This window comes from Pelodiscus sinensis, chromosome 2 (genome assembly GCF_049634645.1).
Source record: "Pelodiscus sinensis isolate JC-2024 chromosome 2, ASM4963464v1, whole genome shotgun sequence".
In the NCBI taxonomy this organism is placed as follows: Eukaryota; Metazoa; Chordata; order Testudines; family Trionychidae; genus Pelodiscus; species Pelodiscus sinensis.
In genome coordinates this window covers 169,089,998-169,103,838 of record NC_134712.1, presented here as the reverse complement: position 1 = coordinate 169,103,838, position 13,841 = coordinate 169,089,998, and the positions used below count along the sequence as shown (strand labels likewise).

General features: G+C 41.1%; 1 protein-coding gene across 3 annotated transcripts in view; it reads right to left on the bottom strand.

Moving 5' to 3' along the window:
• Positions 1–231: 231 nt before the first annotated feature.
• ELMO1 (engulfment and cell motility 1) overlaps positions 232–13,841 on the bottom strand; it is a 449,588-nt gene continuing 435,978 nt past the window's right edge. For all 3 annotated transcript variants that reach the window (XM_075921743.1, XM_075921744.1, XM_006124065.4), the window contains 2 exons: positions 5,845–5,922; positions 232–1,524 (listed from right to left, as the gene is read on the bottom strand). In XM_075921743.1, coding sequence (XP_075777858.1) covers positions 1,324–1,524; positions 5,845–5,922 — 279 coding nt within the window. In that variant the 3' untranslated portion in view covers positions 232–1,323. The remainder of the gene's footprint in view (positions 1,525–5,844; positions 5,923–13,841) is intronic.

Below are 13,841 nucleotides of genomic sequence, written 5' to 3'. Positions count from 1 at the left end.
CTCAATAGCTGCTTTCAGAAAGGCTCATCTCGCCACTGCAATGCAGGTTTTTAGACATGCCAAGTGCAATTTTGTCATCGAATAAATAAACAGTAATTGTAATCAGATGCTTATGTTGCTGCCATAAAAGCCTAAAGTTATGCTTTCCCTCTTCCTTTTGTAGCAAAGGCCCCAGAAATGCTAGAAATGATATAGAATAAATGAGAACTTAAAAAATAACAGAAAACAAAGTTCCAGTATCATCACAACTCAAAATTTATTCAACAGCAAAGTTGAAGGGAATATTGGATATTTTCCCTTTCCAGGGTAAATGTTTCAAAGGGAAATTAAAAATAAAGACGTCATCTCTAACTGAACTCACAATAATCATTATTTTCCATTAAATATATTTGTTTGGCCAAAACCTCAAAGTTAAAATCCATCGTACAAAAAATAAATCCCTTGCAAATGCATAACAGTGTAGTAATGACGATTCCCATGTAGATGTCTCACCATTTTCATTCACCTGTCAAATCTATTATTTTACTTTGAGCCAAAACAGAAAAAAACCTTGAACGTCATCAAGCCAGCTTTAGAGGCAAATGAGGCTTAGAATAGCTACATGGAGAGAACATAAGTGGAGCCTTCATTCACAATTTGTGCTAGTGATTTCGGAGAAATGTCGGGCTATTTAAGAGATGGCAGAAAAAAAAGTAAGAAGCATTGAAATGTTATAGTGCACAGTACAGCAAAACCCTGAAACTACTTATTCTAGGTAACAATAACTCTGGCAGAACACAGATGATGGAGATCTGTAAAGGCTGATGATAGTGATAATGGTGCAGAAGTTTAAGCAGTTAATATTTTTCATCTTGTTTTTGAATCAGTTGTGAGACGACTCTCGGAATGGGTTGGGAAAATTTTGCTCTTTTCACCTTCCACTTAAGTAGTTGCTTCTCCTCTCTACCTCCCAACTTCCAGAGAAAGCACCTGCCGTGCCAGGTTTGGTTTCGTAGGCATGCAGTTTGGTAGCATCGTATTTTATTTAGAAAGACTATTCCGGCGTTAAAAATGTAAACGTTCCTCTGATGGATACTGTTTAGTGGTCTTCAACGTTAGCCACATCCAATGGACTGCAATTAGAAGTTAATTAAAGCAATTTAGTTTTTGGCTAGCAATGGGGGAGATGGGATCAGGGGAAGGAAAAGATGCAGGGAATGGAAAGAAAAGTGAGTTGTTTCAATCATAGTTCATAACCCGTGTGCCCATGTGGGTCTCTCTCTTTTTGTTTAATCTTTCCAGTTATAATATTTCCAGTTTAAATGCGAGGTTCAGTAGGCAGTTTCAGTTACAGTCATAAACAAAATCATAGTTGCTGGGCTCCTTTGGAATTGGCGGGGGAGCATCAGGAATCTGTATGTTCTCCAAGTCGAGGAGGCGCAGCTTTATCTCCATGCTGAGTAGGGTGTCCAAGTCATTTCGTGTCAGGTCACTCATCATATCCTTCCCAAGGAGGGCATTTAATCCGTCGGTCCAGATACAGTACTGTCATAGAAGACAAGAACCGCCGTTAAGTCTAGACCATGCAAAACAAATCAGCCCGTTCTATAATCTCCAATGCATTTATACTTCGGTGACTTAAGAACATCTCTAAAATTAAAAACTAGACAGATGTACTAAAACACGTTTTGTGCTTAACTTAAACATATTTACTAGTGATGAAATGTAAAACACATAAATGTTTCAAACTGCTAGTCAGAATATAGTAAGAAAATTCCTGGAAAAACAACCAAATGAAAAATGTTCTGGTAAACATGATAAGGAATTTTTCTGATATATTTGGTTTGGGTATTTTTACAGCAAACCAAACCCTGAAAATAACTGGCATTCAGTTTTCAACAAAACAATATGGCTGTGTCTAGACTGGTCAGTTTTTCTGGAAAATCAGCCGCTTTTCCGGAAAAACTTGCCAGCTGTCTACACTGGCCGCTTGAATTTCCGCAAAAGCACTGACTTCCTACTGTAAGAGAAATCAGTGCTTTTTGCGGAAATACTATGCTGCTCCCGTTCGGGCAAAAGTTCATTTTGCACAAAACTTTTGCACAAAAGGGCCAGTGTAGACAGCTGAGATTTGTTTTCCGCAAAAAAGCCCCGATCGCGAAAATGGCAATCGGGGCTTTTTTGCGCAAAAGCGCGTCTAGATTGGCACGGATGCTTTTCCGCAAAAGCGCATCGTTATAACGCGAACTCCATGCCAATCTAGATGCTCTTTTCCGAAAATGCTTTTAACGGAAAATTTTTCCGTTAAAAGCATTTTCGGAAAATCATGCCAGTCTAGCCGTAGCCTATATGTATTTGGCTTTTTCGGAAAATTTCAAACATGGTGAAACATTTCTTTGTGAACATTTCAATTCGAAAAAAGGCCTTTTTAAAAAGATTCAAAAAAATTGTGATTAAAATAATTCAACCAGCTCTAATATTCAATAAATCAGTAAAAGGTATATAATAAATCCAGTGGTTTCTAACAGACTCTTCTTCACTATCAAGAGTGCCACTTGGTATCATGATATTCTACCAAACAGCCTATTTATTTTTAATAATAAACTATTACAAACCTGATCTAAGTTTTAGGTAGTCTAAGGAAATCTTTTTATTGACTTCAATGGACAACAAATTGGACCAAGGTTGATCTAGTATTTAGTTATATGGAAAATATATTTGCCATAAATATTAAGTATATTTTATAAAATAAAATATGTATTATAGAGGAAAAATCCTGCACTATAGGGGGGATCGATTAGAAGATCTAACTGGACTTTACAGATATCTACTTTTTGCGATATTGCAATGATATATTAAATTGTAAAATACATTTGATCTGACCAAATATATTTCACATCAATTATGTCAGACAGTAGATAACTATGTATGTATATATATATATGTAGGTGAGGTTGAATACAACTACATATTAATAAGTATGTATCTGTACACACTCACATGGATAAAAAAAGGTATACAAACACACATATATGTATAACCTATACATAAACACCTCTTTATGTTAAAAAATATATATTCATCTATTTTCCTGACCAGGAAACTAAATTATTTTCAATAGTCTAAAGTCAATCAATGTTCTGTTCTTCATAAAAATTAAATGTCAAGTTACCCTGCCGTAATTCTAAACAGCTTTGTTTGGCCTGTAGAAAACTTTGTAGTCGTGTCTTAAAAATATAGGAAATGCAATCTTAGTCCAAAGCTGACAGTTTGAGATAAACATAAGCTGAAAAACTGTTTTAGATAAGCAACAAACCCAGGAGAGTTTGGTGAACAAGAGTCAAACTTCAATCAAATCAGACACTTCCATTTATTACTACAAACCATTTATGGAACTATGAACAAAAGTCCTCGAATGGTATAATCTAATCATAAAGATTTCAATCATGAACTCATGTGTCCTAGTTTGCAAGGGAAAAATTAAATCAATCATAACTGCATTTTTATCTTACAAATCTTTCTGGTAGATTTCATGCCGAACGATGGATTTTAAAATTATCCAATCATGTGCTATAAGTTATAGGCAAACTTAAAGAGAGCTACAGCTGATTGTGTGCTGCAGAAGAAAAGAAAAATAATATTGTTAAAAATCAGAGAAAAAATATCTCAGGATAAATGTAGGGATGTTAGTTAGCAGACAATTACTCGACTACCTGATAAACACAAGGTTATCAGGCAGTCAAGTGGCATACTCAGCTACTCATTCCACCCATTGCTGCCTCTCTATGAGAGGCAGCAGTATGGGGGGACGGAGGAGGGAGAGGAGACGATGCTGGGGGAGCTGGCTTAAAAGCTGTTTTCTTCCAGCATCGTCTTCACAGTGGTACCTGTGCCCCCCACTGCGCTATCAGAAACAGCGGTTGAGGGGGGGAGGGATGAAGGAGACTGCTGCCAATCAGCCCGTTGGCAGGGCCCGAGCTGGCTGCATGCAGGGGCTGCTCCAGCAGCAGCCCCTGGCTGTGGCCATCCCTGGCTGCCATGAAAGTGGCTGCTGCTGGGACAGCAGTATCCTAGTATCCTTATTTGGCTCAACACCCATCTGCTGCTGTTCTCCTCACCACAACATAGTAAATGGCATGCAGGCCTCCCACGACCCAGCTCTGACACTGGCCTTCATGCTAACTTTTTGGTCACAAACACAGACTTTTTTAGGCATGCCACTTTTGTTTTAAGTGACCCGGACAACGGGGTCAAGGTGAAAAAAAGAGGAGGATATTTGGAAGAAGATTATAAGGCCTTTGTTAGTTCGTTAGAAAATGGAAACATAGGCTGCATTTTTCAGTAGAGGTGACTGAAATATTTAATAATTTCCATGACAATTTGTCACTAAAAGCTGACATGGACTGTATTTACATTGTTGCAGAATTTATGGCAGAAGAAATCAAATGGGTGTCTAGTCAAGAGGTTGAAGACTATATCTCGTCTAAAACAACCATTTTTAACAGTAAATAAAGCTTTGGGAGCTGTAGAAATTTTATTGTCAACTTCTCTTTAATGAACATTTGCCATCTTCTTGGAAAGAAAATTTTTCAAAGTGACATTGTGAAAAATAATTCTCAGGAAATGCTAAATGAGCACAACTCATTTCTTCTATCAGAATTTACCCCTATTTGAAAGATTTTAACCAAAATTGCAAATGTTAAAGCTGCACACCGAATGCAGTTTAGTTGTTCTTTCTTGTGCTAAGCATCTTTCTAAGTTTATATCTGGAAAGCCTAACTTCTTTGAGACAATCAATTTTGATATGTTCACCTTCACTTTGGAAATTGTCCATTATTTCCAAAGTGTATGCCTCTTTGGGGGATAGACTGTTGTATTGTTTTGCTTTTAGATTTATGCCAACACCCACTGGCCCATGGAGTTTTGTCCCATATCACACCATGAATGCAGCAGAGCAGAATGTATAAGGTTAACGACATTAAACTGAAAACAGGGAGATATGCCATTCAGTATCATAAAAGGCCAGTGCCATGTTTATATCCATAAACTCCACTGAGGGTATGAGAAGAGTTGATGATGCCTGTTTAACAGTCTTGACAGTAGAGGGCAGGAATGTCCTACTGAGGTTAACTTAATTATTCTGTAATCTTGTATGAACTGATTACTGATTGCCCAGGAGAAGATAGAAGTTTTATTTCTGTTCACTTGGGAGAGCTGTCAGCTCTCCAATGGTCAAGCTAGACTGAATTAAGAAGAGCTTTTCCCAAACCAGGAAAGGAAGAGGAGGAATTATGAATGAGCACAGTTTACCCAAAACAGGCAGGGGAGATGACAGCTTCCATTCCTCCCCTAAGCTAGGCAGGGGAGAATATCTCTGTGCTCCTAGAGGGGGTCTGGCCTCGGGTGGACGAGGTGCGGCTGAGGCAGCCAGCCTTTCGTACCACCTCCTGGAGCATGGTGTGCCCCCCCTCCCAAATCCTCAAAGGCACACAGAGTGCACAGCACGGTGCTCCAGCAGTGATTTAAAAGGCACGGGGCTCCAAACACTGCCACAGTATCAGCAGTGGTGGCTGTGAGCCCCTTGGAATCACTGGGCTGGCCAGGGGCAACTACTCCCTTCTCCTCTCCCTGTTAGTGGGCCTGAAAACAGGAGAAGAGAGAGAGGTCTCTTTGTGTTTTGTTATTATCTGTATTACTGTACCACCTAGGAGCCCCTCTCATAGACCAGGACTCCATTGTGTTAGGTGCTGATGAGACATAGGACAAAAAGACTGTCTTTGACACCTTATAATCATTATAGAGGCAAGAAAGCTACGTACCCCACTCCATCTCATCCCTCCCTCCTTTACTTAAATCCCAGCTTACCTCATGCTTATCAGGAGCGATGAAATTCAATTGGCCATTTGAATCATACAGTATAGAGAAAGCAAGCTCAAGCACCTCCTGGAAGAACAGAGTCATAAAGAAACCCTTATTAGAAGTCTATGAGAGAGTCATACAATCACACCTTGCTCTCTTCCCTGACAAGAGCTCTGAAGGAAACTGAAATACTTTGCTACATGAACCCGAACAAAAATGCTACTCACCTGAAATTCTGCTTCATGTCCAACTAACATCGCCTTGGTGCCAGCATATCACAAGAAACACTGACAACAGAAGCAACACTGTGGCAAAGGGTGTTTAGACAAGGCTAAAAATCTGAAGTGAGTAACAGTGACAGTGTGGGGTTGCATACTGGGTTCTGGCCATGGCTAGGTTTTGAGACCAGCCGCACCAAAATCTCAAAAGTTTTGGCACCATTAGACCACAAGTTTTCTCACAAGGATAGTACATTTTGTGGTATTTGTGTCATCATCAATGCTGGAAATCTTAAATTATCTATCCTCAGGAGTTTCTGCCATTTTGGTTGCCATCTGAACCAGAAATGGCAAACGTGTCCCTTACAGGTTTGAATTCAACCACGCTGGGGGAAACCCCCATGGGGCATAAAACTGCCATAGCTGGTCTTCTCCCTCCTCAGGGCCACCCCCACCAGAGTCAGGGACATGTTGTGGGGGGTGCCTGTTAAAACAGACCTGCAGTCTGGTGATTCTCACTAACGTAATGCCCTTTGGAGGGTCAGTGTAAACTGCTGTAGCATAAAGCAGCTCTGTAGCTTCACAGAGTTGTCATGAATAATATAAGGAAGGCAGAAACATGGTGAAAAGCTACCTAAGTCTTTCTCCTCACTCTCACTTCCACTATTGCACGCAAGAATCTGGCCCACAGTAGGGATGTTAGGAAGCAAGTAAATAGAATTTCTGTTGACTACACGATTAGTTGATAAGGGAGGAATCCTCCGGGAGTTACCCACCACGGCAGCTCTGCAGTTTAAAGGTAGTAAGAGCTGGCTGGGCAGGCAGTCCCGCTCCTACTACATTTAAGCTGCAGAGCCACAGTAGGCGTAGCTCCTGGACCTGGAGTGAGCCGGGACTGAGCCAAGCTTGCCCATTCCTGGCTCACACTGGGTCCAGCAGCCACTGTCCGCAAAGGGTCCCAATAGGGAGCTCGGAACCTCTGCAGACAGTGGCTGCTGCCGGAGCAGGCTCTGTTCATGGCCAGCCCTGGCTGCCGCAGACCCTTGTCCCCCCCTCTGCTGCCATTGATAGAGGCAGCAGCACAGGGGAAGGGAGGGGGGGCAGGAGGCACCGCAGAAACAGTGCTGGGAACTGGCTTTTAAGGTGGCTCCCCCAGCACAGGCTCCTTTCCCCCCCAACCTTGCTGCCTCTGATATCTGAAATATTTCTGTTCATATTATTCAGTCATAAAGATCCCAAATAAGGTTTAATGGGAAGCTGGGGGAGGAAGGGGGAGAATTAATCAGTTTCCTCCACTAAGTACCTGAGCTGGAATTTTGCAAAGGAATCTAAGGGAGATAGTTAAACATGCAACTTTCACTGAAGGTTCATGGGAATCAGGTTCCTTTGAAAATGCTAGCCCATGTAAATAAATACTCAGCACGTACCAACAGTGACTGCTCTGTTGTCTGAGGTACTGTGGTATTTTCATATGCTGAGTCTAGGAAGTAGATGTGATATATCAGTTATCGTGGCACGTCTCAACATGAATTCTTACTATTTTTTTACCTAATGTTAATAGTCATTAGCGAAATGATTAGCGTAGCCTCTACTTGGTGGACTCAGAAATATCCCTTACATATCAAGGGCCATCTCTTTTTGCCCCCTCGCTTCATCCTGGTCAGTGGCCCCATAACCCGGATTGTCTTTACTGGCTCTCTTGAAGAATGAGAGAAGAGATCCATACAATAATCATCCCTAAAATGTTAGAAGCAAAAGGAACATGGCTTCCTACATTTACCTCTGAGGGTAAAAAAGGAAACAACTGTAAATCTATGGTGGCTACAGCAGATATACCAGACCAGATCTGATCACAGCTATACAGTGTAAAGTTGAAGTAGCAAAACTGATGTCAGCGGGGTTACTCCAGATTTATACTGGGGTAAAAAGACCAGAATCTAGATGACAAAATTTAAATTGTACCCTATACCTATTTTCTGGTTGATCTAAGACTTTAGCATTACAAGGCAAAAATCCTTGTTTTCCGCAGGTGTGGGTATTATCTTAGACTTGCCGTGTTTCAAGAATACACAAAACGAGCTCTCTGGGTTAATTCCCAGAAGCAGCAAGAGCTCTTGGCTCTACGGATGCACTCAACTATCAAATTGCTATAGTTCACACAGTTATGTTCTCTTTTAGGCATGTCTGTCAAGCATATCTTATTAAGAGTAATGATCCTCATTCCAGAACCCAAATTTACCTCTGCCCACACAAACCTGGCATTTTCTTTTCTTAGAGTGTCATCAATTACTGACATCAGAAAATGCCTTGTCATGAAACTGACGTAAAAACAAAATGCATCTTTTATTTTTCTGCAGAGAAGAGTTTGTATTTACAGGGGAGGCCACCTGTTATATGAAGCTAAATTTCCAGAAGGTCACTATGATGGGGTAGATCAGGCCCTGAAGCCCCCTGGGATGGTTGTGGCAAAAGCAGCTGATTTTCAAGCGGCCAGTGTAGACAGCTGGCAAGTTTTTCCGCAAAAACAGCTGATTTTGCAGAAAAACTTGCCAGTCTAGACATAGCCTTGGACTATGGTGAGACTATAACATAAAGCTTAAGGTAAGGGCAAGGAAGAAGTGTCCAGCAGAGGAAGCCTTAGAGGCACCATTCTTGACCAGAGAACAGACTGAGGAACACTGTTGGAGGGCACAGAGATGGGCCTCTGTTAAGTGTGTGCCCCAGGAGGGGTTTGGGAAACACAGGCTGTGTCTAGACTGGCAAGTTTTTCCGCAAAAGCAGCTGGACCTTTGTAAACAGCTCAGATCTGTTTCGCGCAAAAAAGCCCCGATCGTGAAAATGGCGATCGGGGCTTTTTTGCGGAAAAGCGCGTCTAGATTGGCATGGACGCTTTTCCGCAAAAAGTGCTTTTGCGGAAAAGCATCCATGCCATTCTAGACACTCTTTTCCGCAAATGCTTTTAACGGAAAACTTTTCTGTTAAAAGCATTTGAGGAAAATCATGCCAGTCTAGACGTAGCCACAGCGTATAACTTGGCTGGAGGGATGAATTGCCAAAGAAGGCTTCTGTCAGACCTCTCCCTTCACAAAATTCTCCAACTAATGCTTCATCTCAACTCATCACCTGGGCTGAAGACTCCGACCTCTATCCCACATGCCTGGCCCTTCAGTTATTGCCATATCTTGGAACCATTTTGCTCAGTTCTCTCTCTCTTTGCTGTGCCTTTCCCATTTTCTCAGGTTTGTTTTTATCATTGGGTTTTACTTTCAATTTTCCATTCAGTCCACTAACTTTCTCATTGTTGTTTCCTCCCTTTTCGGCCTCTCAGTGAAAATCCATTTCTCAACCTCTTCTTCCTGCCAACTCTTTCCACAAGGTCCTCTTTCTCTTCCAGATTCATTCTTTTTCTTACAATCCTCCCAATTTTCTCTCTTCTTCCTATTCTGTTTCTCTTCTTCTCCTGCACCCATTCCTTCATTGTTTCTAACTTCTCACTCTCCCTTAGTTTCACTTTCACTCGGTCTCCTCCCTTCCTCTCCTGTTGAAATTGTCTCTACTCCTTTCTGTATTTACAAGAGGAATCAATGCTGGGAATCGGAGATATGTCTCTCATTGAAATGGAAAGTGAACACTCTGCTTAAAGAGTATTACTGACCACTCCCAGCCTCATAAAGAATCTATCACAGAATAAATGTGAGCAGATCGCATCTCCCACAATGTCTGTCTCTTTTGCTGCTATGTCTGATCCCATTGTGAGGGCCATTCAGAGACAGGATAAGGAAGCGGGGCAGATTTGAAAATCAGACTTATTACTGGTTAATTTGTTATGTTGCCATTGCCTAAGGCTGAGAAGCCGAAGCAGTCACACGTGGCTGAACCCACCATGTGAGCACCCTTCCACCTCATCATGAGGGTTCTCATGGTCCCTAGAGTCCACATCACATATTGGGAACCACAGGCTTATTAAGTCATCTAGTTTATCCACATGCCAGAGCAGTATGGTTCCCACAGTATACTATCTAAAATGGGCACTGGTGTTCTTGTTCTGTGATAACCAAGATGAAATTAAAGAGAACAAATGTTTCTGAAGAATGGAATATCAGACTAATTTCTGCTTAGTAAAAATGCACCTAACGGTACATCTACACAAGCTGCCCGTTATTTTGAAATATTTTTCGAAATAACGGGTGTGCTATTTTGCCATCCCAGTAAATCTCGTTGGATGAGGGATGGTGCTGTGTAGATGTGCCAAATTTCAAAATAAGCTTTTTCTAAATAGATTTGAGATAAGATCTGCAATTTGCATAGCACAAATTGCAAATCTTATTTCGAGTTTAGGATGATGAGGTTGATGTGTAGACACACCCAGAGATGGAGAAAACTGAATAAAGAAGTATTATTTACTCCTTCACATAGTACAATGACCCAATGAAATTAACAGGCAGCAGGTTTAAAATAATCCAAAGCATTTTGCACACAATTCACAGTCAGCCTGTGAAACTTGTTTCCAGGGGTTGTTATAAAGGCCAAAACCACAGTAGCATTCAAATACATTCACAGAGGGTAGATCTGCCAGCCTCATGCTCCAGCTCTCCCTAGCCTCTGTTTGCTAGAAGCTGGGAATTGATCATGGGACAGACCCCTTGATGATTGTCTGTGTCCCTCTGACACAGCTAGCATCGGCGACTGTCAGAAGACAGGATAGTGGGACAGATGGAACTTTGGTCTGATCCTATCTGGGCAATTCTTATACTCTTTAAGCTTGCCAACTCAGCAAATGGTAGAGATGGATGGGGAATACTAATGATCAGATGACCAGGTCTCTCATACTTTTCTTGTTAAATAGCTTTTAAATCCAATACCATTAATTTGCATAAAATATATTAATATTACATGAGAGGCACAAATGAGCCTAATAGCGAGCCTTGAAAATTGAACCGAATTGAAAATGTGAGGAAGAGCAGCCAAGAATTCAGATCTGCGTCGACCAAGTCATTATGGTTTCATATTGCAACAACATTCCAGTTCAGCTTTGTTTCTGTTTATTTCTAAATGCCCCCACTAGACGAGTAAAGGCTGATACTGGCAAATGGCTATATGATGAAGCCACTGTTAAGAACATTCTGCCAAATCTACTCCTTTTTGCAACACTGGCATTCTCTCATTTAATGTTCTTTTCTGCCAATGAATACACATTAAGGTGCTTGTTCTCTTTCCCAAAAGGCATAACATTATGAAGATGTCTTTTTAAATGCACTCTTCAGTTGTGAAATACAAAGAAAACAAGGTTTGTGAGATTTTGATACCTCATTCTCATCCATCAAACGGAGTTAGACTGAAATTTATCTAAGCAGTGCTGTCATGTTCTGCACAGACTATTACAATGTTACAGACATTGCGTATCCAGTCTATTTTACACAATAACTACCCTTCCAAATTCTGTTTTTCCCAAAGAGGAAAATGAAGGCATGGACAAAATCAATACACTTGACCATCTATAACCTAGGTGTCCTTGATCCAGGAACACCCATGATTTGGACCCTGGCATGGGGCAGGGAAGAAGCAGCTCTGTACGCTGCCACTCCCCCTCCCTCCCAACTAGAGGAACAGCAGTGCAGGAAAGCACAGGTCTGGAGGCGGTGGGGGACGCGGAGCCACATGTGCCCCAGGAGCAGGACACAAAGTAAGTACACCTTCATCCCCCTCACACCCACATCCTACACTTCACCCTCCTCATGCACCCTCCCTTCCTCACCACACCCCCTCACCTTCTGGAAAATTCCATAATCCAGCATAGCCTACTTCCCAAGGCTACCGGATTAAAGAGGGTCAAGTGTATAATGAATGGAGTCATGAGAAAGGTTATTACTGTCTGTACCCAAAACTGAATGCACAAGCTATGGCTGTAATTATGTTACTCATCAATTCCTGATATCCACATCTTTGGTTAGCAGCTTTATGCCAGTCCATTACAATTTTACCCTAGGAAGTGGAACATGACTGACAGTTGAGAGTACACAAATCTGTACCACTGCTATATAGAATTAAACTTTTCTTTAACCCTCCTGCTTTATGAAGACCATTTTTACCACCCACTTTATGCCTGCTCTCTGTTGTGTGGAAAAATGAATGCCAAGATAAGGAAGCACTAAAAATACTTCAAATATGTCATATACCTGCCACAGCCAAACACTGTTTGTGTGTCAGATGCAGCAAGAGGTGGGATCTGTGTGTAACTCTTGGGTGCATCTGTGTGTTTGTATTCTAATTCAGACAATTTTTTTTGTTTGATTTTGATTTTCATTTGATAAGGACTTTTTCGTTTTCAGTCAGGAACATTCTATAGTGAAAGAAATTCAGGATAAATTTTATATTTCAGAATGACTGTTTTGCTATGTGAGCCCAATACAACTGATATTCGTTACCTGTATGGGAAATGTATGCAAGCAGAGCTTTGGAGATGGTCTGTCCCTCCAGTCACCCTGCATTCACCAATGTTGTACCTTAGCGGCAGTCATTGAGCAAACAATGACTTTTCCTGTCTTTCGGCTGTCTTCATGTGTCCTCATTTCTCATTTTAGGAAAAGATCAGAGGTGGGAATGGAAGGACAAAGGTTTATTGCAATGGTTTGGGGTTTTTTTTTGGGGGGGGGAGGCAAAGTGGGGAAGCTTTCACTACATCTATCACTATGGTGTCTGTGTCCAGATCTGTCACTAACCCTACACTTTCATGAACATCAAATACACACTTTTCCCCCTAAACTGAACACTACTGAGGCAGGAAATCCTATTTTTACTATTTCATGTCTCAAAATCTTTCTAAGTATCACAACTAGAGTTAGATCCAAAACAGAGCTTTAAAACATTCCCAGTTTCAGACATTGATAAATTCATGTTCAAATCTCCCTGGTTTCAAGTCACATGCAAAGCAATGAGGGTTTTATTTCTCCCACTGAAATTCAGATGCAGCACAGGTTAATGACAGTCTTACTACCTGGATGAGAATTTCTATTTTTTAAAGTGGCAGAATTTTCCTAGGATCATTTGATCTCCCAAGCTCTCCTCAATTTGGAGCTAACGTCTTGCAAAAAAAAAAAATATCCACAAGATTTTAGCCATATGAAACGTAAACAATAGTGATAGCTTGAATTTCTTGAGCCCAAATTCTGAAAGATAGCCTAAACCTAATCTAGATGTGAACATACTGTCTTCTCTTCTCACTCCCAATGTAACAAGTGAACATAAAATTCAAACATCATATTGCAGCACCATTCATGTCACACCTGTGTTTTCTAGCAGAGCTCAATTGGAAATTACTATCAGCTGGACAAAAACATTTAGTCTGCGATAGGGATACAGTAAGAGATTCATCAGAGAATATGGTAAGCACAACTTATTTGTTTCATGAGAACATTTCAGCAGGTGACATTGTTAGACCCCACTCATCAATAGTTATTACTACTCTGTTAGACTCTGTGGAACCCAGCAGAAATGAGCACTGCTGATAACTTCTTCCCCCATGTTGTGCTTATCCACAATTATCACAATGCACAGATACCATGAAATTTTAACACAGGGTTGTGGCCATTCAGGTATGCTTGTGTAATAATTTGACTCTCAGGATCCAAGATGAAAACATGGAGACGGAAACAGAGAGAAAGAGAGAGAGAGAGAGAGAGACTGTGTGTGTGTGTGTGTGTGTGTGTGTGTGTGTGTGTGTGTGTGTGTGTGTGTGTGTGTGTGTGTGTGTGTGTGTGTGTGTGTGTGTGTGTGTGTGTGTGTGAG